Genomic DNA, 26,002 nt, shown 5'->3' on the forward strand with positions numbered 1-26,002 from the left:
TCATAACAATGTCTCTTCAAGGCCTAATTTCCGGAAGCGAATGCGCACTCCCGAACAATCCGCTTGCTCAGGTTCTCAAGCACACAGACGGCGACCGCAGCGTTCAGCGCGATCGTATTGCTGGACCATCATCCTCTAGAGTATGTTCATTACTTATCCAGTTAAAAATATTGGACTTATAGTGTGTACATAGCTCCAACACTTGCCTTCAACTGCATCTAACAATGTTTCCGAGGGTGACATGTCCATGGCACGCCACTTCTTCGACGCCGCTGAGCCAGAGTTACACTCTGGCATGCAGCCCAGCCACGCCCGTGCCCTTGAATTTGCGCATAGGATGCAGATGACTAGAGGACCCATTCCACAAGCTCAGGATCAGACACAACCAAGTGCAAACATGCAAGATTTATGGAAGCAGGCAGAGATTCACAATTTCTCCCATGCTTCTCAATCTCTTCAAGGTGCCTCCTCATCTGTCTGGTCATCTGAATTTAGTAGTTCCGCCAGTGGACATCCCATGTCTCTCTCCCAAGCGTCCCTGCCACAAGCTAGTGCGACAATAGACAGTGTGTTACGTTAGATTCCTAGCTGACTCTAAATATCTCACGCAATATTCATAGCTGCACAGAATGCATACACCTCTTCATCATTTTACCGGCCCATGGGATATGGTACTGGAATGTACAATTCAAGTTTTCCTCAATCATTCTCTCCCGTCCAAGAGCAAGGGAAGGGAAAAGGCAAGGCTCGGGATGACGCCTTTGAAGCTGCCTTCGCTCAATTTTCAATTGAGGCACCACCTCAAGCTAAGATTGAGGAAGTACATGAAGATTCAACCAATCAGGAAAGAGCATCGACAAGGAATGACAAGCCAGCCGAAGTTGAGGATATTATGAATCGGTACTTTCACATGCGCATTTTACATTTGGTAATCGACTTACCTCTTTCGGTTCTTCTAGCTTCCAGGAAACGATGCAAAACTCGAATGGAGATGCCGCAACATGGGAAGCTGAACTTCAGTCTTTTTTACAATCTCAAAGGGAAGACACAGACTTTGATTATGGAGCAACGCTGCGAGAAGCCTGGGAGAATGGAGTGGGTCAGTATGATGGTGACAGTATGGCAGGTGCTATGAAGTTCGATGACGAAGGAGTTCCCGTGTTAGGGCCATATGTTTTTGGTGAGTTTATCTTAGTCAGAGGGTATGATGTATCTTTGACGAAATGTTGTTCAATTCCCAGAAGGAGAGAATTGGAACCTCACAAACCTCGATGCAACTTCATGTCTCTCACAAGCCAAACGTCTATTGGCGGAAAACGGCTCTCTAACGGAAGCTGCATTGCTTCTGGAAGCAGCTATTCAGAAAGGAGAGCTCGGGGAAGGAGGGTATGAAGCTTGGATTTTGCTTGGTGAAACGAGATGTATGGATGAGAGGGAAGAAGCAGGGATGCGGGCCCTCGTGGAAGGCTCGAGACGAGCAGCGGAGGCTGGAGAAAGGGGTGTCGGCTTATTGGTATGTTTCCCTGTTCTGATCTGTCTGTGCTTTCCCTGTTGACGCGCTTTCGCTAGTCCCTTGCCACAGCATTTACGAACGAAGGGTACGAACGTGGCTCGCATGCTATGCTCCTTCGCTGGCTCACTGCTCGCTACCCGGAACATTCTCCTTCAGCAGAGGATGCTGCCGAATGGCTCCGGCAATCACACTGGGCCTCACGCGAACGCGTAACAGACGCATTCCTGGCCGTCGCACGCGCACAACACTCAGCAGGCGTAGTGGACGCAGATGTCCAAGTAGGCCTTGGGGTGCTGTTCTACACAAACGGAGACTTTGAGCGCGCCAAGGACTGTTTTGCCGCAGCACTTGCCATAAACCCGCGCGATTATTTGTTATGGAACCGGTACGGCTCGGCCTTGAGTAACGGAAACAAGCCAGAAGAAGCGTTGGGCGCGTACAGGGAGGCCTTGCAACTCCGACCGACATATACACGCGCAATCTACAACGTTGGAGTCGCTTGTACGTATCTTATATTCGGGGACACCTCTCAAATATTAATTGTATTCACATCCCTGCAGGTCTGAACATCGGTGCTGACAAGGAAGCTGCAGAACACTTCTTGAGCGCACTTTCTATGCAAGAGTCGCCGTCGGGTGATAAGAGTGAGCAGTTATGGTTCACTCTTCGTCGTGCACTTCTCTCAATGGTAAGTCTGCCGTACTCGAAAAATTCCATCTATGAATACAGCTAAGTTGGGATATGTGTGTAGGGTCGTGAAGATCTTGCTAGTAGGGCCCATTCGGGGGGTGATGTATCAGCCTTTCGCGCCGAAGGATTTGAGTTTTGAATTACTGTAGAACCTCGGGCCAGAAGTATTAGAAATAAGGAGATATGAATGAATTGTTGTAATTATTCTTTGAGTTTCTCTACAAGTTCCGGGACTGCGTCATACAAGTCTGCAACAAGGCCTACGTCGGCTACCTGGAAGATAGGCGCATCCTCGTCCTAAAAGAAAACAAAAACCAATACGCATAAGTGGCTTAATCCCACAATGATCCTTGAAAAAGGCAACCCGCCTTATTGATCGCAACAATCATCTTTGAGTCTTTCATCCCAGCGAGATGTTGAATTGCACCAGAGATACCGATGGCCATGTACAATTCCGGTGCTACAACCTTTCCGGTTTGACCTACCTGAAGCGAGTTGTCCGCGTAGCCCGCGTCCACTGCTGCACGGGAAGCACCAATCGCCGCGCCCAGCACGTCCGCAAGCGGCTCAAGGGTCGCCTTAAAGGTTTCTGCATTCTTCAACGCACGTCCACCGGATACTACACGACTTGCCGCGCCGAGTTCCGGTCTATCACTTTTTGTAAGCTCTGTACGGATATGTTCAACTCCGGGGTTAGAGACGCTGACTGGTGCGACTTCTTCGGATTCAACCTCCACCTCTGCAGCAGGTACAGCGTCGAATGCAGTTGAACGAACGGTGAAGAACGTCGGAAGTGGTGCTGCAGGAGTTTTTACGGTGGCAATTGCATTACCAGCGTAGATGGGCCGCGTGAAAGTAGTGGTACCGTCACTCGAGTTGTGTTCGACAGAAGTGACGTCAGAGACAGCGGTGGCATCTAGTGCGCCAGCGACGCGAGGAAGAATTGACCGTGCTAATGAAGAATGCGAAGAGACGACATGCGTAAATGGCGAATCCTTTCCAAGTATCTGCTTCAAAAGAGGTGAGACGGTTTCTGGAAGTGCGGGAACGTATTGTTCGGAGCTTGAGTGCAATAGTTTTGTAAGTCCCTTGAGCCTGTTAGATAAGATTATTTGCGAGACTCTCAGTTATAGGATACTGAAATACATTGCTTAAGGTCTTACTTCCTGGCCTTTTCGGCAGCTTGTTTGACTTCGTTGGGCGCCCCGATGATCAGCCCAGTGACATTCCCACCCAGCTGGCTTGCGGCAGATAGGGCCGAAAGCGATCCCGACTCAATGACACCGCCGTGATGTTCAATGAAGACTAGAGCATGAGGAGAATTGGCAGTGGCGTATGTGCGAGAAAATACCAGCGTCCGAGCAGGTTTGAGGAACACCCGAGAGCGGAACATGGAGGCGCGAAGTCGAGTGAATTCACCAAGTCCTGACGCGCCTAAGATTACCACTGCTTTTCACGTGCTTGACTGTCTCTGACACACACACTTGGAACCGTGTTCAACTCACATTACAGTGACTACACTACACGTCAACTGCCTTAGTTTCCTTTGTCCTAGACATGGAAGTGCATCCCAACTGCGGGTAAACAAAGCCGTGTCTCTTTGTTGCGATTAACTGGAGACGTGACTTCCCACTCGGCTTTTCTGAGTCTTATCGATGAGACAACTATTTTTACGGCCATTTTTGTAATTAGCACAATACCACGGATTCGGGAAAACGCATGGATATTTCTCATCGGCCGTTCGAATTAATTGCACAACTCTGACGTATAGGTCGAGTTACATCAACCAGGGGCTTGATAATCGCGGTTTCCGTTTCAAAGCTCGTCTGCCGGCTAGTTCTCTAGTTCCCAGCGACAGAAGGGCATAGCCAGAGCTCATATCAATCACTCCTGGCCCTACTTCTTGCTGATCCTGTAGCTATGGTCCCCTTAACCAGACCGACGGTCTTATCACTGTTCCGCCGTTAACGGGCAAGAAGAGGGAACAACGGCATTGTTTTTGAAAGTCCGTAACGACATTGACTCTGGATACCTTCTGGATGTCCCTGCAAAATATATTTGACCCACACGGCCAACTCTAGCAGCGAAACAGTGGTAGGGATGTTCAAAAGTAAGAAAATCTTAGCACAGAAAAAGAGGGAAGTGTGGGTACTTGGGAAGAGAGGGGGGCATCTCGTTCATGTCTTGTCGATCTATTCCGATTGAAGGAAGATAGTGAACGAACGATTGGCTGGCGGTCCTTTACATGAATTGGAGGAGGTCTGCGGTGTTGCGTCGAGCGCGACACGGAAGCTGACCCGATTCCGTGTTATTTTGCAATGACTTCTGATGGAAAGAAACTTTGTGCTTGTCCAGCGCTGCTCGTTGTACGTGTTATCGTGTCTTCATGAGTATCCTCATCCCAATACTGACTCAACCCTCATGGTTGTCAATAACTGATAACTGATAGAGCGGAGGTATGCAGAGATCCGTGGGCCTGCCGAGCGCCACGCACACGCGAATAGAGAAAGCGCAGCTTCCTGCACCCAGCAAAACATATAGAAGGACATACATCTCGATTTTGGTGGGTTTAGTTTGACCCAGATTCTAAATGATATTGACTTTATGTTCAAGTGCACATGATGCTATCTCCGGTGCGTGTCTAAACCCACTTTATCCCTGCTCGTGAACACTTTCGTCCTCCATTTCGTTTCAAGTTCGTGGATGGTGACGACTGCTATACATATTCACGGAATCAACTCCGTCTCCATAGCATAACAACCCATAGGTTCGTAGAAGGGTGCGAATCAAGATCATTTTTTTGCCTAAGCTGAAGATGTCCAGCGCCGTCTTGAAACTTGTCGGGATGTCAGGGTAAGGTCCTACATTTTTTTAAAGTCCTATGTATAAGACCTTGCTGATATGAAGTGCACAGAATTTCAATACCTGTTTTTGGACTAACGGGCTCAAAGCTCCACATGAGAATTTGTCTACTCAATGTTTAAGCGGAGTCTGACGTCGGTAGGTACGAGACGACTGTGGACACTATCACTGCTGTATTGAACGCTCGCGATAATTGTTCCTCGCTCAGGGATGCGTCGCGATTTGATGGTCTAGAACTCATTGGCGTTTGCGTTTCTCTTTACAACATAGACGGATCTTTATCGGTTATCGAGCGACACCACGGCGATGTCATTTAACTGGTTTGGTCATATTTTCCTTCGCACTTAACATTTTTGCGAATTGGGATTGTGGTTTAAATATGGTTAGTGTTCCACGCTCCTTCAGGCGATAAAAACTGAGTATTATATTTAAATGGCTATGGAATTTCAATATTCTGAGCTCGGCCAACAGTTCAGTTAGAGAGAGATCTCAAGTGGCGTCCAATACTCTCGCGTTGTCGGAAATTGGAAAACTGGATGAAGAGTAGAAGCCGGCCTGAACGCAATATCGACAATTTCGGCGTTGTCCCGAGTCGGCTTTCACAGTACTCGCAGACGACAGGTTTCTAGCTCATCCGATCACTGTGATTATTTCACTCGACTTGTCTCCACTGACATGGCTTAGCTTGGCGTGAAAAATCTTCTTCTGGGCACAGTCAACCCGCTCAGGGGAACGGCCACAGGATTGATCGTGATACTGCCGCGTGATAAGCATACCATCAATACTGCACAGCTAAAAGAGGGTTCATGTCGAACTCGCTTATATCGCAAACAAACGGAAGCTTTTATTGAATGCAAACGGGGAAAAAATGAAAAGGGGGATAAAGAAACGTGTCAGCGCTCGCAACACCCGTTCTCCTGGATTCTCAATGTTCGTCGACATAGACTACTTTGTATATAACATACATTGAGTTGCATATACGAAGCGAGCCTTCATTAAAGAACTACGTTCTCCGACCAGACTGGAGCCCGGAATATCGGAAATCCGCACCTAAATTTATCACCCTCTTTGATGTCCTATCTGACAAGATCAGTCAATGAACATGTTATTGAATTGGCGAGCGCGTCGGAGTGTGAAAGAGTCTCAAACGTGTGCATATCAGGAATTGTTCAGTCTCGTGAAGGCGAAGGGAAAAAATAGATGCAAAGGGACAGGGTCATACCAAGACCATAGCTTTATGACATTGCTGTGTATAGCCGACCGTCGTTAAAACTTGCCGTCCCGCAGTTCGTATTCATGCAAAGCATTTTAGCGCCTACGAGAGTTCAGCCTCATAAGTTACTCAATGCAGTACTGCTATTAACCTGACCCCTTACGGCAGGAGATCGGCCAATGGAAGTTACGAAACCAATGAACAGACATAAAGCAATTGTATCTGGCGTGAGAATCCATCAGCTGCAGTGCCGTTCATATTCAACGCACGATGGATTCCGGATTTGACACGCCCCTTTTGAAGTCATCATAGCGCCTATATGACAAAGATAATGATGGGATATGAGCGAACGAACGAAACGCATATAGTGGAAAGCACGACACCCAGCGTACCGGCGGTTACACGGGTCATTGTGACAGATTGCGCGCATACGTATGGCAAGGCCGATAACCGCCATGAGCGAAGCTTACGCCCGACGATAGCGGTCTTAAGCAAACGTGGCCCAGGGCAGTCGCGAAGCACGTTGTGGGCGGTATCATTTATGGAGCACGAAGCTATGTATGTATGTTGAACTGGCTTCAGCCGGAGGCTACGGCAGAACTGCTTTATCCACCTAAGACAAAACATCCATAAGATATGCAGGGACTAAATCTCGATTCATGTAAGCATTTTAATTGTATACTGAAGCTTTGCTAGCTATTTTGCGACTGTGGAGGGCGCCTTACTTCGGTCCGCTTTGTAAACGTCGATAGCATCAGAGGTCTGAAGATCCTCCATAATAATTCGAGATAGCCTGGAAAAAGCTATGCTGATTACCCTTCCCAAATTCGACCCGTAGATAATACTCGAGATTTCATAAAAAATTGGAAATTCCAGGTTTGGAGCAAAAGGGCAACCGCGCAATCGCGCAGTCATATTCGAGACTGTGTTCAAAAGAATAACCGACGATAGTGGCAATGCTCTACCAACATATAAAGCGTCGAGCCAAGTCTAGCGCCAATGCTACTAGAAGTCCTGTACTAGCTGATAGCTCTTAGAACAGAGGTCAAGTTGTGTTTCGCTACTTCCTACCAACGCGACTGTTACATAAGGTTGGGCACGTGCTCTGTGCTATCTCCACGTCTGTCTGGTGAGCTCACAGTCGTATATTATTATCTCCACCCGGAGACTAACAGCTGCACACCGTAAACTCGCGCTTTTTCTCGCCAATGTCTGCAAACGACGACAGTGGCACGCGCTCTCCGTCGCCGGCGACGTCTGAATCGTTGTCGGACGAGCAAGGGAACTCAGATACTGTCGACTTCTCAGCCTGGTGCCATCTCTCACCCGAGCCTGAGGCAGAGACCGAAGCCTCGCTTTGGAACACCGAGGAACAGCAGGACATGCCAAAATTGGAGGAAGAAAGCCTCCGCATTCTTGAAGAATTACTCACAGCCCAGACTCACAAGTATGTCTTTCCTGAGATTTTGTTTTGTTTACATAGACAAGAACATACTCAAACACGTTTTTGTTCTAGTCCTATCTTACCGGAATCTCCAATCACCGTCAATCCTTCCGTGTTTCATCCGTCCCAGCCGCAGTCAGAGCTTAAAACAGCCTTTAACTCGAGCGCATTTTCCAACTTCTCTTCCGACAATTCTTCATCTGAGAGTGCGCCTGTCCCCGATTTGATCCCGCAAACTATTTCTACGACGGCTATTCCTACGAGAGTTGTTCCCCCTCCCCCAGTTCAACCTCGTAAGGTAGACAACACAATGCATCACAGAATTATCTTCCCGACAAAGGACTCTTGCTATAAGTTCGTTCCCTTTGTGCCTTGACGACTCACCATTCTTTGTTGACTGACCTTAATGTTCTCTATTGTAGCTTACTTATTCTGACGCCGAACGTCCCTCCTACTGGGACCAAGTCCCGCGTCGAGACTCAGGTCAGAGTTGCTCTCGATCTCGCTCTGCCTAGTGGGCCCTCTGGGGATCCTCAGAGTTACGACAGAGTAGGCAGTTGGAAATGGCTGAAGTTACCGAAGGGGACCGCAACCCGTAAACGTTCGCGTAAGGAAGGAAAAATTGGTAAGTTATGCTTCCCGCCTTCCAATATTTTGGAATGAACGGCGATTAACTAATTGTATTAGATGCGGCACCCTCAGACACATTATTCATGGACACGGAAGTTACTTGTGCTTCTAATCCCTCCAAGCATGTTCTCAGTTGCTCAACGTGCCAGGGCCGCGAGGTATGCCGCTTTTAATAGCATAATGTAGTTGAAATTTGTCTTATTCGATTTCAGGCGAAACGAGTGGCTCGAAAGATAGCGGCGCGTGTCAGACCCGCAAGATCTGATTCCGATTCGAACGAAGGAGATAATGGTTCCTCGTCAAAGATTGTTCAATTTAATTGCCCCGATACTCTGGACTTTTCAGGCGGTTCTGTAGTTCTCCCGCTTCGGATCACTTGCTATTGCCGACATCATCGCGAGAAAGTGGGATTCAATGTTCACTTCACGATGAGGGACTCAAGTGGCCGTATTGTCGGGTCAGGCATGAGTCCCCCGATCATGATCACCGACGATCACAAATCCATTGACAAGAGTGCCTCCAAGCACCAACATATGCCATCTTATTCTGCAGACTCTGACTGGAACTCTCGGCCCTCCTTTGTTCCGACCCCGTGCGAGCCCGCTGCGGCGACCGGTAGCGCTCCCTCCAAGCGGCGTCAGTCGGCTACAAAAGACGGTGCGGCGCCATCAAAAAGGCGCGCAAAACCGTACGACAACGACCGAGAATCTGCAAATCGTACTCGTCGAGGTGGTCCAACTGGAGACAATAGTCAGCCCACTGTCAACACCACTGTTCCCAACTTCGCCGTAATGGACCGCGATGGGCAAATGATCACACCCTTCAGTCCGTTTGCGCCATCCGGATTGACGGATGCCATACCTCCAACATCGTACCACCAGAGGCGAGATAGTACTACAGCTCTTCCTTCTCCGTCGAATTCGATGCATACTCCCCTGTCTCCGCAGACAAGCTACTCAGAGAGCGCGGACAGTATCATGCATGAGGTGCTCTGTCAACCTTACAGTTTCTTCCCCCTTTCTCCACCAGAGACTGCGCCTTCATCTCCGCCGTCGCAGGACGTTTCGTCGGCCGCCGCTGAACTCTCACCATTCAACTATACCATGCTACATCCGTCTCCCGATCAAATCCCTCCATCTTTACCGGCGCCAAAGATCCATCGTTTGATCCCCTCGTCTGGTCCGACGTTCGGTGGTATCGAAGTGACTGTCCTTGGCTCAAATTTCCATCCGTCTGTGCTGCATAACTGCGTCTTCGGAGATGTAGTTGCGAGCTCGACCACGCGATGGAGTGAGAACACTCTTGTTTGCGTCCTTCCACCTCGAGCAACTGCGGGTGTAGTTCCAGTCACACTGGAAGGCCTTAAGATGGACACAAACGGTCCACCGGCTTTGTTTACTTACGTTGACGATACAGATAGAACGCTGTGAGTAGCGAGCTATTTTCATTGTTAAGAAATTCGCTAATAAGTATTCTAGTATGGAACTCGCTCTGCAGGTAGTCGGTCTCAAGATGACTGGCAAAATCGAGGATGCGAAAGACATTGCTATGCGTATCGTTGGCTCCTCACAGGACCCGCATAACGGCAATGGAACGACTAACCAAATGATGCATCTCGCCAATGGTGCGCTGCCTGACTCTCGCCGTCTCTTTTTGGCTCGCGGCGATGACGCCGAGTTCGAAAAGATTGTAATGGACTCTCTAACATCCTTGGATATGCGTGGCAGCTCAGGAGAACCCCTCTCACTATCTTCCGTTGTTTCCCACCAGACAAAGACCGGACAGACGCTTCTGCACCTGGCAGCATCATTGAATTTCTCTTCACTGGTCGAATTCCTTATTCAACGGGACATTTTACTCGACACTCAGGACATAAATGGGTACACAGCACTGCACTTTGCTATTCTTCGTGGCTCGCAATGTTGTGCACGTCAAATCATCAATGCCGGCGCTGATACTACCATCTGCACTAATATGGGCTATACAGCGCTTGAACTTGCACCCGACGATTTCTTCGGAGCTCCGCGGGAATATTATGAGACTCCAAGCGAAATTAGTGACGACGAGTCAAACTTTGGTGATGTTGAGGAGGACTCCGGTAGCGAAAGCCGGTCTCGGTCCCGGATGCAATCAAGACGACGAGTTCGCCTTCCCCGTTCGCGTCGCTCAAGCAAACCCGCATCTGTTGTTGCGTCGGATGTTTCTGACGTGGAAGAACCTTTTGATGCACATGCGGCGGCCGAAGACGATGATAATGCTACCGTTGTTTCCCCCGAAGCCCTACCCATGTCCGATACGGTGGGCAAGGACGCGACTATTGACGAGAAGCAGGCAGCATCATTCGCAGCGTACCTGCAACGGGCTTGGGCGCAGTTCCATCCTCCACCTCTGAGGGCACCGATACCACAACTTCCGGGAATGCCGGCATGGGTCTTCCCGGTCTTCGTTCCGATGCAAGCTTGGCCACCATTCCGCAATGGGAGACATGACAGAGGGAATGATGAGAAGAAGCTTGCGGAAGAAGATGACGCGCCTTCGTCTCCTCCGACGTGGGAGGAGTGGATGGCCCAGATGGGCGAGATGGGTGCGGAAGGACTCGAAAAACCTCTTTCGTCTAAGGAAGCAAATCTTGATGCAGACGAAGTTGTTCCTGAGCCACCCGTTGCACCAGCGCCGACAGCATCACGCTCAATCCTTCGACGCTTCCGGTATAAGCAGAGACCGGTACAAGTCTCCGAGCAAGAGATTCAATCATACACGTATCGGCCAAAGAATAAGGCACTCACGAAAACTGTAAAGAAAGGCAAGTCCTCTTCACTTCCTATTTTACATCCGAGTTAATTTAATGCTTACTTTTTTTACTCCGACAGAAGACCGAATGTTGTTTGTATTCTGGATTCCTATTTTATTATGTAAGTCGACACTGTTCGTCCAAAAATAACTACTTGTTCTGACTTTCCCTCTTACAGTGGCAATCGGCTGGGCCTTGTACGCGTCACGTTCAGCTATCTCGATGGCGCAGCAGTACATTCCATGGGAAGATATTGCTAGCCGTCTTAAGGTAGCGGCTTGATGAGATCCTCCCTATCTATGCTCTATACTCTATGTTCTATTTCTGTTCCCCTTCTTTCACTTGTCCATAGATGTTTATATTCGGTGGTCCTGTTACTCTAAGATACGCAGGGCGGAAATGATCGGACATTCTGTTTGTAGAGATGTATATGTAAATCCGCGAAGTACAGATTCATCATATGTGATTCTGTGGAGATAATAAACCATTCTTACTATCTTACACTACAAATATGCTACGGGCGCTTTGCTTAACTTACGCGTGACGAAAGTGTAGATAAGAGTTTGCTATTAGTGTTAAGTGCGAAGCCTTGAATACAGTAATGATGAGCATCTTTGAGCGATATCTAGTAATTTACATATTGACTATGGCCTTCAATTGCCAAAGATTATCAAGTTTTTCAAGCTAAGAATAGCATACAACACACCATTCTTCAGTAATTTGCAAAATAAAACCAAATTTAGCAGCTGGTTGAACTTACTAGTTCAGCAAACCCATCTTCTCGCACTACGTGAGCCACAAGTCGTTCCAGTTCATCACGGGAGAGCAAGTCAAGCTGGGTCGCATCGTAAAGTGAGTGCAGTAAGCCAGTCGTTTCACTTGCAGCCACAGGAGGGGACAAGGCATCAGTAACGGCACTTTCCGCGGGCGGCTTGCGCGAAGACCGAGCAGGACTGTTAGAGATAGTACCGATATTGCTACTAGAACAGATAGTGTGATAGTTTGTGGTGCTATTGGTATTGGCATTGCTTTGGGAAGAGGCAGGCGGCGTCGGCATGTACGTGGGATGCGGGACGTTATGGTCGAATCGGGTTTCGTCCACACCAGAGCCAATGCTCATTGGATGTGGACGTTCGTCGCAGGTGACCATGGATGGCCGTTGAGCAGCATGATGTTGTTGGAGTAGCAGTGCTTGTTGACTTTCGGACCGTCGAAGTGCCTGTGTTGGATAAAGTGAAGAAGGCGAAGAGCGTTCCGTTCCAGTTGTCGATTGGTGGTGCGACAGGGACGCATGACGAGAAAGCGATGATGCCATGGGCTGATAGGCTTGCTGTTGATGTATTATGGGTTTAATATGGTTAATAATTGAAGGAACGGTGGCGTTATTCTGACGAGATTGGTGGAGATGAGACAGAGAAAGTTCCATAGGACGATCAGAAGTGTGGCCCATCTGAGAAGATGTGGAGGGACGATCGTTTGTGCATTGTGTCATCGCCAGTTTAGGTCGGCATCCCGAAGAAGTTTCGAATAGCTGAGAAGACTGTAATGGTGCAGGGAAGCTTGCTTGTGTTTGCTGAGAACCTGACAGTAACGTTCCGGGGTAACTTGGACCAGGCAGTGAGGGTTGCATGGAAGGAGCAGGATTACCGACAGGGCTTAGTTTGCAGGGACAAACGTCTCGTATAGCTTCAATGAGTGTAGCAGAATCGGAGGAGGATTGAAATGTCATCTGAAATCGGCGATATTCCTATCAAGACCGAGAGTCAGCAGTTTTACAGATTGATCCGAACAAAACATCAGGCTACAGAGGGTGCGTTTGACTTGGCTTGCGGGGGCAGGTAGCGAATTCCGACCGTGTTGTCACGGTAGACTGCTTTCAACGGAAGACCCTGTGTCGGAAACGGGTGGATGTGCTTTCTAACCACAAGGAGGTCGACATCCTCCTAGAAGATGGTATTGCACAAGTTAGAAACAAGACAGCATAGTTACAAAGATGAATACAAATATTGTATTTTCATGCTGCAGAGCTTTGGTAATCGGCGGAGCATGGCCTTTATCTGAAGACCAGACGACACGGAGTCTCACGGACTCGGGAACACCTTGTGCAGATTTGCTGAGTTCGAGAAGGACGCGGAGAATAGGCTGGGTATGGTGCTGCCACTCGCAGTCTGCCTTCGAGCCTTGAGAGGCCTGCGTGTTGCTAGACTGTTTTATCGTTGCGCGAGAGTATTTTGTCAGTACGAAGATATTCTTTGACGTTACTGAGCGAGCCATAATGGTGGCAGGAGGCCAAGGACGTTGTACATCGAGTAGGTGCACGCATACAAACGCGTGCCAAACTCGGCTGATGGTGAGATCTGCACCTCTCTGCTCACTGCTCACCGCTCACTGCCTCGCACAGTCTGCTCTCTTTCTGCTCTCTTGTTGCTACTACATTCCTCTGTCGTGCCTATCGTCCTCATATATATATTTTTCACTGAATGCTGGGTATCATATTGTTATGATAGGAATGCCTCGGCCGCCTCCCGCTCGCCCTCATATTGGCATCAGCACTCCCTCGCGATTTTCGTCATACGCATCAGTAGAATGGGCAGAGGAGGACGCATGGGACAGTGCGTCCGACTCTGAGTCGTCTGTTCCAAAACCTCCCTCTGGAAAGTCTGCTATCGGCAAAATCTCACTAGAGTCTACGACGACAGCCAAACCGATTCCGAAGCCGAAGAAATCGCCTTCCGCAAGCAGCTTGACGTTCTCTTACACAAACGTCAATGCACCAAGTCCAAGCTCATACTCTCCAAGGTCGGATAACCTGCATTCGAATAAACAAAGTTGGACGATCGTCAACAGAACTACGGAAAATGGGGTTCAACCAACCAAGGAAGGAGTGCTTAGCAATAATACATTAGGCAGGACCAGCGAAGAGTTTGATATCGAGGATATCGATGTTGCAGAAACAGATGCCGACGTAAGAGTATCAAAAAATGGGCTACAGTTCGTGAAGGATGATGCGCAGGAGATTGTCCAAGGTATTCATTACAATGCTTTTTAACGTATTAGGTCGTTCAAAAAAATCTAACGAGTTTTATTAGACCCTTTATCGAATATTCGCCGTAGGCATTCGAGTCGATCTAAACGCCCTCAAACCTCTGGAAACGGTCAGCAAAAGAGCATTACTTCTCAACTAATGCGCGAGACATCCATCAAGACCAATCGGCGGAATAAGTTCATCGAATGTCTTCTGGCCGAGGATGTCAACATTGGTAAGACTCAAAGCTGACAGAAATATGTAAACTCATAGCGACTCAACAAATCATGTACAGTGGAACTGAGAAAACTTGCATGGAACGGGATACCAAGCGATTTGCGACCCGTTTCGTGGCAATTGCTACTTGTCAGTAATTTTTACAATCTAAGCAACTCCTCAGCCTTATCGAATAAATTATAGGGCTATTTACCACTTCCTGCGGACATGCGTACTTCCACTCTTTCCCGAAAAAGAGCGGAATATGCTTCACTCGTCGACGTTACATTCGCTAGGGGCAAAGACGGACTTGACCAACAAATCTGGCATCAGATTGAAATTGACGTACCACGGACCCGACCAGGTGTTAAATTATGGATGCGTGAAGTGACACAAAGAGTCCGTAGTTCCTTTCGGAATGGACATTCTCCCGCTAAATGCTGAATCTACTTATTTATTTTTAGAGTATCGAAAGAATTCTCTATGTCTGGGCAATCCGTCATCCTGCCAGCGGATACGTTCAGGGTATCAATGATCTAGTCACTCCATTCTACCAAGTCTTCCTCTCCGCATATATCAGTATGTCCTTGTTCTCTCTCTAACGAGACAGATTATTTTCGTTCGTGCTGATGATGATGAAAAATGCAAAAAAAAGCATCTGACCCGGAAGAATTCGATCCTGGTCAACTCCCACCAAGCGTCTTAAGCGCCATCGAAGCAGACTCCTTCTGGTGTCTCACACGTCTCCTAGATGGTATCCAAGACAACTACATCTTTGCACAGCCAGGAATTCAGCGAAGTGTCAGACGTATGGCAGAATTAGTCGCGCGCATAGATTGTAAGTTCTAAGTTCAAGTAGCCCCTTTCTTTCTTCTTTCCATTTTCCGTATCATATCTTCTTCCTTCATCGATATTGTCATTTGTTTGAGTTTGACAACAGCGCTCATCTTCATTTTCTCTTTCTTGGCTCGCTTGGATATGTCATATGTCATATGGACATATGATGATGATGATGATGATGTTACGATACCACGTTTAGCTGCCCTATATGCGCATCTCCAATCCGAGAACGTCGAGTTCATGCAGTTCGCATTCCGCTGGATGAACTGCCTTCTGATGCGCGAGATTAGCGTACAGAATACCATAAGGATGTGGGATACCTACTTGGTACGGTCCCTCTAACTACCCCCCTCCTATTCCTATGAGCATAATCTCCTAACACATCGCACTTCTACATTTGTTTTTCCTGTCACTTTTTTTAGGCCGAGGGTCCTGATGCATTCTCCCAATTCCATCTTTACGTCTGCTCCGCATTTCTGATGCGGTGGAGTAAGAAACTGCAGGATATGGACTTTCAGGTGAGTAAGAGATGCCGAGGGAGCATAGGAGCTTCTTTACGTTCTCATGCTCATATGCTCCACGTGTCTGCCTTCCGTCCTTCTGTGTGCCTAAGTTCTTTTTCACTGATCTCCTTCCTTGGTGGGATGACTTCGACAGGGTATAATCATGTTTCTCCAATCCTTACCTACACAAGACTGGGGCGACCATGAGATCGAGCTCCTCCTCAGTCATGCGTTCGTGCTAAATTCGACATGGCAGAATGCACAAAGTCATTTCGGATCGTAGCACGGATCACCAGTTATTATTATTAGCGAGGAGTTCTCAGGAGAGTAAAATGACGGATAACGGGTCAATGCTGTCGTTCTCATTGCTATCGGAATTCACGTTCATTACACACTATAAACTAATCGAGAGAAAAAAACTGCAGCCAGTGGTAGATCTGGACAAGGATGTATGTATCGCAAGCAGTAAATAGAGCAGGGAAATAACATGAGATGTACGCGAGATATGGATTTGATTGACTGAGAGATGCGAGATACTACGGAGAGAAGAAAACAATGAAAACAGGAAGGTGAAATGCAACGGGGCGTAAATCTGCTCGACAATGCTCGATGCTCAAAGCGAAGATACAGCCCTCTCAATAGCCTCCTGAAGCTCGATCGCACCAGCCTCATCCTTTACTCGGACTCGGAACGTAACGTTGGCACCTTCGTCATGCCCTACGAAATTGAGTACCTGCTTTGCACGAGAGACCTTGAACCCAGTATATAGTCTGAAGTTCTGAAATGAGAATGTACGTCAATAACCAAGGTAAAAGATATAGAGCGGTACTGAGAAGTAGCTAACCATCATGATTTTCCCATTTGCACTATTCCTGGATAGTAACCGCATTGCATTAGTTTCTTTGTGTTTTTTAATCCGTAGCATCCCTAGTAGTAATATAAATCTCGTCAGAAAAAAAAACAGACTTGCAGACAGCCGGATAGCCCTCAAATACATACCAACACCAATATCAGCCCAATGTGGCTGGTCACCTTTCTTCCCGAACCTATAAAGCTTCACTCGGCTGGTATGCACAGTCTCCTCGTTCTCCTCTCCTTCACCTTCCAAATCATTCGGATTCTCACCGAGTGGCTTCGGAGTGGAAGCTTCTTCTGCCGGCGGGGGAGCCTCGCCGCCTTCAGTCGAGAAAGGTGTACTACCCCTCGAATCAACTACGGAACCTGGTGCGGATGACTTTGCGGACGAATCTTGGTTGCCTCCTAAGTTACCTATACTCGAGCTCGAGCCGAACGAAAATCCAGAAGAGCCGGATGGTCCTAAAGGCTTTGGCACAGTAGAGAAAATGCTAGTCGAGGTACCTGCAGCAGCAGGCTCCTTGGCACTCTCCTCCTTGCTACCAAACGAGAACCCAACGGGATTCCCGAGGTTGCCGGCTGACGGCGATTTCGCCCCTCCGAAGCTGAAGCCGCCCGAAGACGACGCCGAAGTGGAGCTGCTAGTCGCGCCACTGCCACCAGTACCACCGAAGATGTTTGGAGGTGCAGTCGTTGTGTTCGAGGGTGTATCTGCCTTTGTCGAAGATGAAGTACCGGTCCCTGAACCAAAGAGACTGAACGGTTTATCTGATGTACTCGTGCTCGAGAAACCGAAAGGAGAACCGGAGGAAGCAGGGCCACCGAACGGCGAGGGTTTATTGGTTGTCGCTGATGCGCCAAACGGCGAGGGTTTTGCACTGGATGTAGTTGAACTCGATGACGCAAAGGGCGAGGGGTCGGCTGTTGTTTTTTCAGTTTCCATTGACGTCGCTCCAAATGTAAAGGTAGATGGCGGCGTTGAGGTTGATGATGTGGCACCAAAATTTGGTTTGAAGCCACCAGTAGCGGGAACTGATGAAGATGTAGATGGGGTAGAGGTTGAAGACGGGCCGAAACCAGCGAAGGATTTGGGCGGAGTTGGCATGCTTAATGGCTGCGTAGGAGCCGCCGCTGACTTTGACCCAAAGGAAAATGGAGATGTCCCATTCGTCTGAGAAGAGCTTTGCGGTTTGCTAGCGTCATATTCATTCTGAATTTTCGTTCGGTAAGTTTTATACGCATCCAAAACCTCCTCGAGGTCAGCAAAGGGGTCAGAATTCAAACGCTTCGATATTTCTTCTTTGAGTGTTTGATTGAGGCCTCGAAGCGAAGTGTAATATTTCGTTTCCGTATTGTCCTTTGCAGTTGATGAAGGACCTGAACTCGGTGCTGAACCGTGTAGCCCGTTTGGCTGAGCCGAACCTAATAAACTGGATAACTGCTTCGATGCTGCAGATGCGGATGAAGATACAGCCGGAGCGGAAAACTTGAAACCTGAGCTGGCAGGTGTGGGTTGTGTGGTTGATGATGCGGATGCGGATGTCGGAAGAGATGCGTTGAACGTGAACGGATTGGAAGAGATTGGTGCACCGAATGCAAACTTCCAGTTGTGTAAGCCATGATCAGTCTAATACTTTCAACGTATGAGTTGAATGTGCTCACGTTCGGTTTCTTCTCCATGCTCGGTGCGTCATTCATTACGCTAAAGGTGCTGTTGCGTTTTGGTAGACCTCTCATTCTGCAAGACAACAAGCTCAGCAGAAAAGTTCACTGTTTATGCGATTTACGTACGGTCTGGAGGCAATGACAGAGTCATCTGCTTTCCTGAATCCTTGGGTGGGAGTGACTTCCTTCAATAAGTCCAAACTCTCAGTGTGATTTGCAAGAGCACTACGAAAAAGCCCACCTCAATTTCATTCTCGTCACCCTGTTCTTTTGTGAGTTGAATTTCAGCGCCTCTCTTCTTCGAGCTCATTGCGATGGTGGAGAGTAGTAAGGCGTGCAGGACGCGTCCGGCTGTTAACAGCGTGCTTGACCACCGCGAAACGGCGATCGTGGTTTTTTGTTTATTTCTGCTTTGATTACGTAATTGATTACGGTTGCCTTTCACTGACTGAATTTGGCAAAATGCCGCGACAGCGAGCGCATGTTGGTCAGAACGAAACATAGAAGTCAAAGCCATTTCATTTTTCAATCTCTAGGGCATGGCGTCGCCGGCACTATTTCATAATCTCATTCGGTCCATCAACTCTGATCTCGTGAGAAATCATTCCACTTACGATAACCACTGGGAAAAGCCATTCGTGCGCAGTTGTTATCTCAAAGTTCCGCTGTTTTCGCTCCGCATTAATATGCTTGAGAGCTCACTTGACGTGGACGGAATCCGCTCCAGGTCTTCTGCTTCTTGTTTTGATTGAATCTTGTCTCCAGTATCCGACCTCGGCAGTAAATTCTAGACTTATTACGTGGCTGAGACGCCGCAATGCCTCCACATCCTCTTGCTTATGCGAATGGTTCCTTAACTGCTTATGGTTCTTAAAACATTCAGCCAAACTGGCATTAGTTATTGGACAGAGATGGCCGTTCTGGCAGACGACTGGGAAGAACAAAGTTGTGGTGATTATTCGCGGCTTGGCTTGTTCCCATCAACGCTTCCTTCGAGACCGCGTACTCTATCTTTGTACTCTCAATGCGGCATGTTTTCTCAGTTGAGCCCTGATTGTACCTTTATGATCTGCATATATGTCTAGCTGTTGTACAGACTGCCATAATGCGGGCCGTGCTTTTACCCGGTGTTCGAGCCAAAGCTCCAGTCCTTCCATTTATTGCGATCCGCACCTCTTATAAAGTCTACGACAGCTGGTCTCCGCTCCTACTCCGCACTTCAAATGCCCCAGTAGCACCCTACTGCGATGGACAGCGCAGTACACTCCCGCGCTGGTACCTATGCATTCTCAGCGATTGAGTCCATGTGAGCCTCGCTTTTTCCAATGCCTATTTAGATTGACCCATTTGCAATCCAACCACTAGTGCAACTCTCCAATACTATTGCCTAGCTGCCATAGGTAAGCGTTTGCTCCGCTTGTTGGCTTTGTCATTAATATCCATTTGTCCAGTGATACTTTATTACGACTTCGCTCTCACATTCCGGCAGGAGATACAGCGAATATGGAAGCAGAAGATATCCATCGTCTCCTGTATCTTCGTCCTCAACAGATACCTCACCTGCTTGGGGTATATTCCCATCGTTTATTTCTTGTTTAATTCTCCGGATAGTGACAAGGTGTGTCTGCGATGATGGATAAGGTTATTTACATGCTATTAACGTCTATTCACAGGCGTACGTTCCTTCCAAAGTTTTTGCCGAATTCCACCGGCTAGAAATAATATGCTGTCGTAGGTGTACGGCATTTGCACGATTTCCTGGTGCCTTAAGCACGATTACACAGGTAAACACAATCGGACTTCAGGTGTTCAAGTCGCTGATACTTGACATTCAGCTTTTCATAGTCGGTACGCTTGAGCGCCGTTGAAGCGAGTTGACTGAATTACTCAATTTTTAAAATAGTAATTCTTATCATGCGTGTTTATGCTCTGTACCAAGCCAAACGTTGGATACTATGGCTCACTGTTCCTCTGGGAGCGTTGAGTGTTGCGATCGCTGCGGTACGTTGGCTGTATTGCCCTCGTATATCATTTGTTTAAATAATTCTCATTTTTACAGTGGGGATTGACACGAGTACTAACAGTAAATCTTTCGTTCGGACCCCAAGCCTTGTTTAAAGCCTGCATTCCCTCAACCCTTAAGTCGTCAGTATTCCTATTCAAGTTTTGCTTCGGTTCAACACTGATTTCAGGAATATGAATCTAGAAAATTAGGTACGAAGTATTTGTCCGCGCAACACACATCTCCTGACGTTATCCGCCTTTCCACTCAGCTTTCAAACTTTCGTGGTTCATTAACGGCGCTTTCGACATATTAATATTCCTCCTTACGGTCGTCAAGACATGCTATATTTCTAAAGAGCACAGACAAGCTGGAATGCGTTCGGGTTTAACACGATTACTTATCAGAGACGGTGCGTACTGAGCTTTAGAGTTTGTCTCAAAACGAATTCTGACGTTTTGTCAGGTGGAATGTTCTTCGGGTAAGAAACCAAAAAAACAGTCAACCTACCCCTCTCTGATCTTCATCAAGCTTATTGGCAGTGGCTAACTTGGTCAATGTCGTATTTTTCCTCGTAAGTGGCATCCTCGCCTCACGTCATCTCGGTTCTGTTCATTCATTCAATTTCCTACGCCTTCAGAAGGTAGACATCTCCTATTTCGAGGAGAGCGCCGGGAATAACTCCGTACTTACCCACACGTACGTTCTTTCATTCAAATCTCCTCCATCATTCAAAATAGGAAGATTCACGTCTTTCACAGCCTATCTTCAACCTTACTATCTCGCCTCATCCTAAACCTACGACAAGCAGGGTCCAAATTGGATACGACCACATCAAGGTTCTCAACCCGATTTAGCAGTGCTCCAAGAGACGACATCATGCTCGTGTCAAGTTCAACGTTCAGCAATAGTAATAGTAACTCGACGACTACACGTAGCTCGGACTTTTATCCTTGGACATCAACATCAATGGCGGGAAGCACGGCGGTAGGAAGTATTGGAAGTGTAGGCGCTGTGGCACACGAGCACGAGGCAACGACGATGCGCTCTCAGCTTGATTCAGTTTCACATGTATGATTGACTGGCTTCTTTGCATTTGACTGACTTCCTTTTTTTTCTTGCTTCTTTCCTTGGCATGTATGAATGAACCGGATGATGACATGGACTTCTTATGATCTTGATATCAGCATTAGAATCGACTGAATCGTGTTCGTGTATGACTTTGTACGTGTAGTTAAACTGGTTCTTGCACATTGTAATGAATACATTCCATTTACCCTCTTTAGTCCATTGTGGACAACGTTCTTCAGGAAGTTTCCTCTCTATACAATAGAAATCAGATCCCAGTGACAAGTGGCCCAGCATACAATGAACATTGCTTTTGATTCACATCAAAAGGAAGGGAATATACACCTGCCGGATCCACAAGAAATCACAGAAGTGGTGTAGTGTGTATCACTGTAGCCTAGCAGGGATTTGTGTCACATGGAGACAGTGATGCTGATACACCACACGAAAGGGGCAACCTTAGCACTGCGAGCGTCTCCTGTCTTCTCTTCAGGATGACACTGACAGACCAAGTTTAGTGGGTCAGATGCCGTAGGCGCTCTCGTACTTAGCTCTTTGGAGTTGTGCGACAAGTAGAAGGAAGATTACCATTCCTGAGACGATGCGGTCATGTTCACAAACGCAGAGGCTGAGTTTCCTTAATCATTACTGTGATTATTTTGTTGGTCGATTAAGTTAGGGATTTTTAGCTTGCTGGTTACAAGGAGCCAACGTCACTAGTATTGCGACTGAAATTACTAAACCACAAAGCTTTCGAGCTCCGCGACATCCTAGTGCCAGAAGTCTACCCTCAGAATAGCCATTAATGCTGAAAGACCTGATTCGGATACCATAACAGTTTAATTCAGCAGTGGCTTTTCCTTAAATTTAATAGACCTCCAAGACCTAGGCTCGTTCAACACTCAAATATACACAGCGTCAGGCCACTATAGACAAAATAGAAATAGAAAATAAATAAAAAAGGACATGTCATGTCTCGAACAAAGCGCCTTATGGAATTATGCATCTGAAGCCTGTCAAAAGTCTAATACCAGTACCAAAAAGAACCTTCCCGGAGTATATAATATGTAACATCTCAATACTGTCCGCAACGTTAAAGGAAGCTCATTATGGAGGTAGAGACTCGACTGATACGAACAACTGAATGAAAGAAGAGAATAATTACAGCGGATCTGGCTTCGAGCATTCCGCTCCTGGTACACTTTTGATGGCAGTACTTTGTAGCGTGGCAGGAGTGGAGCACGTTAATAGTTAGGCGCCTTGTTGCATTGTCAGACGATCCTGGGAGGGAGTCTCTCAAAGGTTGCAAATAAGATGTAGAAATCCTCGTATAAGTTCAGCGTGTAACTGAAATCAGAAGTGAGAGCTCTACTTTGATCAGATCAGCCAGACTCACCTCAGAATCTTACTTGTTACACGACGAAGAGTTGAAAAATGTCCTTTACATGTAATGTGATGAATGTACTCCTTTGATAAATGTTATACAACATGGCATGTATCTGATACAGTGTTGAATATTGCACAAATCGCATCTATGACAGTGATCTGAATCAATATGCAATTTCATTAAAATAAATGAACCACAACTTACAGTCAAGCCATTCACTTCCCTTCTAGTTCTATACAAACCCTCAATTCATCCCACTTCGTCATCCGACATACCTCCCAGCCCTTAGACAGCATTCTCAAATTTCTCCGACGACCAGCCATAATACGCCTCATGCTAGTCCACCTCGATTTCATCCTCGTCGCCCTGTTCTCTTGTAAGTTGAATTTCAGCGCCTCTCTTCTTCGAGCTCATTGCGATGGTGGAGAGTAGTAAGGTGTGCAGGACGTGTGCAAGACCACCACACAACGGAGATCGTATTGACATTCTAATTGACTAATTCGTGGCCTTGTTCATTCCCGTTTTGATTATGTAATCGCTTACGGTTTGCCTTTCAAAATTCTCTGAGCATCGCAAATGCCTTGTCTTGTTTCCTCAGCTTCACTCAGGAAGTCAAAGTCATTCCAGTCCCTGGGTTATGCAATCGCTAACACTGTTTCATGCGATCCATCAGCTCTGATCTCGTGAGAAATTATACCTCTTGCGATGGTCATTGAAAAAAAAGCAACTCGTGCGCAGTTGTTATCTCAGTAGCTCCGCTGTTCTCGCTGTTCTCTGTCTTCTGAGGAAGCAAGCGCATTAATATGCTTGAGAGCTTACTTGACGTGGACTGGATCCACTCCAGTTCTTCTGCTTCTCGCTTTGATTGAAGCTTGTTTCCAGCTCCTCTCCTTCGACTTCGGCAGTATATTCTAGACTTAGTACGACGTGGCGGAGCCAATCCCTCCACTTCCTCTGCTTGCTTATGGTTATCGAAGCATTAAGCCAAACTGACGTTAGTGGCTGGACAAACTTGGCCGTTCTAACAAAATTGTGGTGATTATTCGTGGCTTGGCTTGTTCCCATCAATGCTTCCTTCGAGACCGCGTACGCTATCTTTATGCTCTCGATGCGGCATGTTCTCCCATTTGAGCCCCTGTTGTGCCTTTATGATCTGCATATGTGTCTAGCTGCTGTATAGGCTGCCATAATGTGGGCCTTGCCTTTAGCTGGTATTCGAGTCAAAGTTCTAGTCCTTCCATTTATTGTGATTCCGCCTCTTATAAAGGCTAGGACGGATAGTCCCCGCTCTTTCTCCGCATTTCAAATGCTCCAGTAGCACCCCATTACTATCAGGATGGATAGTACACTACACTCCCGTGCACCTTATGCGTTACAATCGATTGTGTCCATGTGAGCCTCGCGTTTTTTCATTACCTATTTTAACTGACCTATCTGCAATCCAACCTCCAGCGCAGCTCTCCAATACTACTGCCTGGCCGCCATAGGTAAGCGCTTGGCCCGCCTGCTGTGTCCGTTACTAACGTTCATTTTTGTCCAGTGATACTGTATTACGACTTCGTCCTCACATTTCATCAAGAGATACAGCGAATATGGAAGCAGAAGATATCCATCGTCTCCTGCATCTTCGTCCTCAACAGATACCTCACTTGTTTGGGATATATTCCTATTGTTTATTTCTTGTTTAATTCTCCAACTAGTGACAAGGTGTGTCCATGATGACGAACATGTATACTTGCGTACCATTAACGTATTTCTGACAGGCGTACGTTCCCTCTAGAGTTCTTGCAGAATCCCACTGGCTAAACATAATATGCTGTCTTAGGTGTACGGCATTTGCACGATTTCCTGGTGCCTTAAGCACAATAACCCAGGTAAATACAATCATGTTTCAGATGTTCCGTGCACTAAAACTTTTCATTTAGTCGTTCGTAGTCGGTACGCTCGGGTGTCATTGAAGCGGGTTCATTCATTTACTCATTTTTTGAACTAGTAATTCTTATCATGCGTGTATATGCTCTGTACCGAGCCAAACGTTGGATCCTATGGCTCACTGTTCCTCTGGGAGCATTTAGCATTGCAGTCGCTGCGGCAAGTCTATTGGATTAATCGCATATATTGATCATTTGCGATACTTCTCATCTTCATAGTGGGGCCTTACACGAGTACTAACGACAGATATTTCGTTCGGACCTCAAACGTTATTTAAAGCTTGTGTTCCTTCATTTCTAAAGTCGTCAGTGTCTCTATTCAGTTACCACTTCAGTTCTGTCTTCATCTCTGAACGATGAATCTAGGAAATTAGGTACGAGATACTCGATCACATAACACCAGACTCTAAACATTATTTCTCCGTCCACTTAGCTTTCAAGCTTTCGTGGTTCATAAACGGCACTTTCGACTCTTTAATATTTTTCCTTACAGTCTTCAAAACTTGTCATTTATCCATGGAGCACCGACAAGTTGGAATGCGATCGGGGCTAACGCGACTATTCATCCGTGATGGTGGGTGCTGAGCTTCAGAGCAATGTGTGGTCTGACAACGATTATTAACATCATTTCAGGTGGAATGTTCTTTGGGTGTGTTACTAAATTAACTACCATCATACCCCTCTTACACTTCTTGAAGCTTGTTAGCTGCGGCTAACCTGGTCAACGTCGTGTTTTTCCTTGCAAGTGGTATCCTCACTTCACCTCAGCTCTATTATTCATTCATCTTACCGCATCTCCAGAAGGTGAAGGCCTCCGTTTTCGAAGAGAGTGCGGGAAATAACTCCGTACTTACTCACACGTACGCCCATTTCATTAAAAAATTCACTGACTTTTTCATTCACAAAAAAACAATAAATTTCCACGTCTTTTCATAGCCTATCTTCAACCTTACTATCCCGCCTCATCCTCAACCTCCGCGAAGCAGGATCCAAACTCGACACGACCGGCACACAACTCTCAATCCGATTTAGCCTCGCACCGGGGGACGACATCATGCTCGTGTCAAGTTCGACGTTCAGCAATAGGCACAATAGCAATTCCGTGACCACGCGCAGTTCAGACTATCCTTGGACAACCATCCCATCGTTATCGATGGCGGGAAGCACGGCGGTAGGAAGTATTGGAACCGTTGTGGAGCACGAGCTCGAGGCACCGACGATGCGCTCTCAGCTGGATTCACTTTCACATTTATAATTTGGGTGGCTTCTTTTCGATTGACTTCCTATTTACTCCTCTCCTTTCTTGACGTATATAAATGAACCGGATGACTACATGGACTTCTTATGATCTTGATGTTAGCATTGTA

The 26,002-nt window shown here is 47.1% G+C and overlaps 9 protein-coding genes across 9 annotated transcripts; 6 read left to right on the plus strand and 3 right to left on the minus strand.

Moving 5' to 3' along the window:
* Positions 1 to 8: 8 nt before the first annotated feature.
* On the plus strand, positions 9 to 2,342 carry FOMMEDRAFT_134232 (TPR-like protein; the record flags this gene model as incomplete). Its single annotated transcript, XM_007266752.1, has 8 exons — positions 9 to 140; positions 194 to 566; positions 621 to 900; positions 960 to 1,180; positions 1,242 to 1,513; positions 1,570 to 2,014; positions 2,074 to 2,201; positions 2,265 to 2,342. 8 exons carry the CDS (start codon positions 9 to 11, stop codon positions 2,340 to 2,342), a joined length of 1,929 nt encoding a protein of 642 aa, XP_007266814.1.
* Positions 2,343 to 2,404: 62 nt separating this feature from the next.
* FOMMEDRAFT_134233 (electron transfer flavo protein, alpha subunit) lies at positions 2,405 to 3,596 on the minus strand (the record flags this gene model as incomplete). Its single annotated transcript, XM_007266753.1, has 3 exons — positions 2,405 to 2,500; positions 2,572 to 3,298; positions 3,367 to 3,596. 3 exons carry the CDS (start codon positions 3,594 to 3,596, stop codon positions 2,405 to 2,407), a joined length of 1,053 nt encoding a protein of 350 aa, XP_007266815.1.
* A 761-nt stretch (positions 3,597 to 4,357) lies between these two features.
* Positions 4,358 to 4,961, minus strand: FOMMEDRAFT_20269 (uncharacterized protein). Its single transcript, XM_007266754.1, has 3 exons — positions 4,817 to 4,961; positions 4,653 to 4,766; positions 4,358 to 4,569 (listed from the first exon to the last, which is right to left on the minus strand). Exons 2-3 carry the CDS (start codon positions 4,754 to 4,756, stop codon positions 4,512 to 4,514), a joined length of 162 nt encoding a protein of 53 aa, XP_007266816.1. The 5' UTR covers positions 4,757 to 4,766; positions 4,817 to 4,961; the 3' UTR covers positions 4,358 to 4,511.
* A 3,043-nt stretch (positions 4,962 to 8,004) lies between these two features.
* On the plus strand, positions 8,005 to 11,629 carry FOMMEDRAFT_20270 (uncharacterized protein). Its single transcript, XM_007266755.1, has 7 exons — positions 8,005 to 8,076; positions 8,145 to 8,347; positions 8,410 to 8,510; positions 8,565 to 9,778; positions 9,831 to 11,155; positions 11,223 to 11,264; positions 11,322 to 11,629. Exons 1-7 carry the CDS (start codon positions 8,033 to 8,035, stop codon positions 11,423 to 11,425), a joined length of 3,033 nt encoding a protein of 1,010 aa, XP_007266817.1. The 5' UTR covers positions 8,005 to 8,032; the 3' UTR covers positions 11,426 to 11,629.
* A 147-nt stretch (positions 11,630 to 11,776) lies between these two features.
* On the minus strand, positions 11,777 to 13,417 carry FOMMEDRAFT_28689 (uncharacterized protein; the record flags this gene model as incomplete). The annotated part of the gene is made up of 4 exons (XM_007266756.1): positions 11,777 to 11,827; positions 11,904 to 12,890; positions 12,949 to 13,086; positions 13,229 to 13,417. The coding sequence occupies 4 exons, from the start codon at positions 13,415 to 13,417 to the stop codon at positions 11,777 to 11,779; spliced, it is 1,365 nt and encodes a 454-aa protein (XP_007266818.1).
* Positions 13,418 to 13,538: 121 nt separating this feature from the next.
* On the plus strand, positions 13,539 to 18,082 carry FOMMEDRAFT_123289 (RabGAP/TBC). The gene is made up of 11 exons (XM_007266757.1): positions 13,539 to 14,169; positions 14,233 to 14,403; positions 14,464 to 14,534; positions 14,589 to 14,783; positions 14,849 to 14,963; positions 15,040 to 15,222; positions 15,424 to 15,551; positions 15,647 to 15,742; positions 15,882 to 16,505; positions 16,572 to 16,654; positions 16,727 to 18,082. The coding sequence occupies exons 1-9, from the start codon at positions 13,644 to 13,646 to the stop codon at positions 16,008 to 16,010; spliced, it is 1,614 nt and encodes a 537-aa protein (XP_007266819.1). The 5' UTR covers positions 13,539 to 13,643; the 3' UTR covers positions 16,011 to 16,505; positions 16,572 to 16,654; positions 16,727 to 18,082.
* Positions 18,083 to 19,494: 1,412 nt separating this feature from the next.
* Positions 19,495 to 20,734, plus strand: FOMMEDRAFT_28692 (uncharacterized protein; the record flags this gene model as incomplete). The annotated part of the gene is made up of 10 exons (XM_007266758.1): positions 19,495 to 19,553; positions 19,613 to 19,647; positions 19,699 to 19,865; positions 19,921 to 19,922; positions 19,983 to 20,031; positions 20,053 to 20,095; positions 20,151 to 20,248; positions 20,440 to 20,461; positions 20,521 to 20,661; positions 20,715 to 20,734. 10 exons carry the CDS (start codon positions 19,495 to 19,497, stop codon positions 20,732 to 20,734), a joined length of 636 nt encoding a protein of 211 aa, XP_007266820.1.
* A 3,306-nt stretch (positions 20,735 to 24,040) lies between these two features.
* FOMMEDRAFT_156482 (uncharacterized protein) lies at positions 24,041 to 24,813 on the plus strand (the record flags this gene model as incomplete). Its single annotated transcript, XM_007266759.1, has 6 exons — positions 24,041 to 24,096; positions 24,157 to 24,191; positions 24,245 to 24,411; positions 24,468 to 24,578; positions 24,630 to 24,642; positions 24,698 to 24,813. The coding sequence occupies 6 exons, from the start codon at positions 24,041 to 24,043 to the stop codon at positions 24,811 to 24,813; spliced, it is 498 nt and encodes a 165-aa protein (XP_007266821.1).
* Positions 24,814 to 25,151: 338 nt separating this feature from the next.
* Positions 25,152 to 25,890, plus strand: FOMMEDRAFT_156483 (uncharacterized protein; the record flags this gene model as incomplete). Its single annotated transcript, XM_007266760.1, has 4 exons — positions 25,152 to 25,209; positions 25,269 to 25,284; positions 25,334 to 25,495; positions 25,572 to 25,890. The coding sequence occupies 4 exons, from the start codon at positions 25,152 to 25,154 to the stop codon at positions 25,888 to 25,890; spliced, it is 555 nt and encodes a 184-aa protein (XP_007266822.1).
* Between the last annotated feature and the right edge of the window lie 112 nt (positions 25,891 to 26,002).

The sequence above is a fragment of the Fomitiporia mediterranea genome (assembly GCF_000271605.1).
Source record: "Fomitiporia mediterranea MF3/22 unplaced genomic scaffold FOMMEscaffold_6, whole genome shotgun sequence".
NCBI lineage: Eukaryota > Fungi > Basidiomycota > Agaricomycetes > Hymenochaetales > Hymenochaetaceae > Fomitiporia > Fomitiporia mediterranea.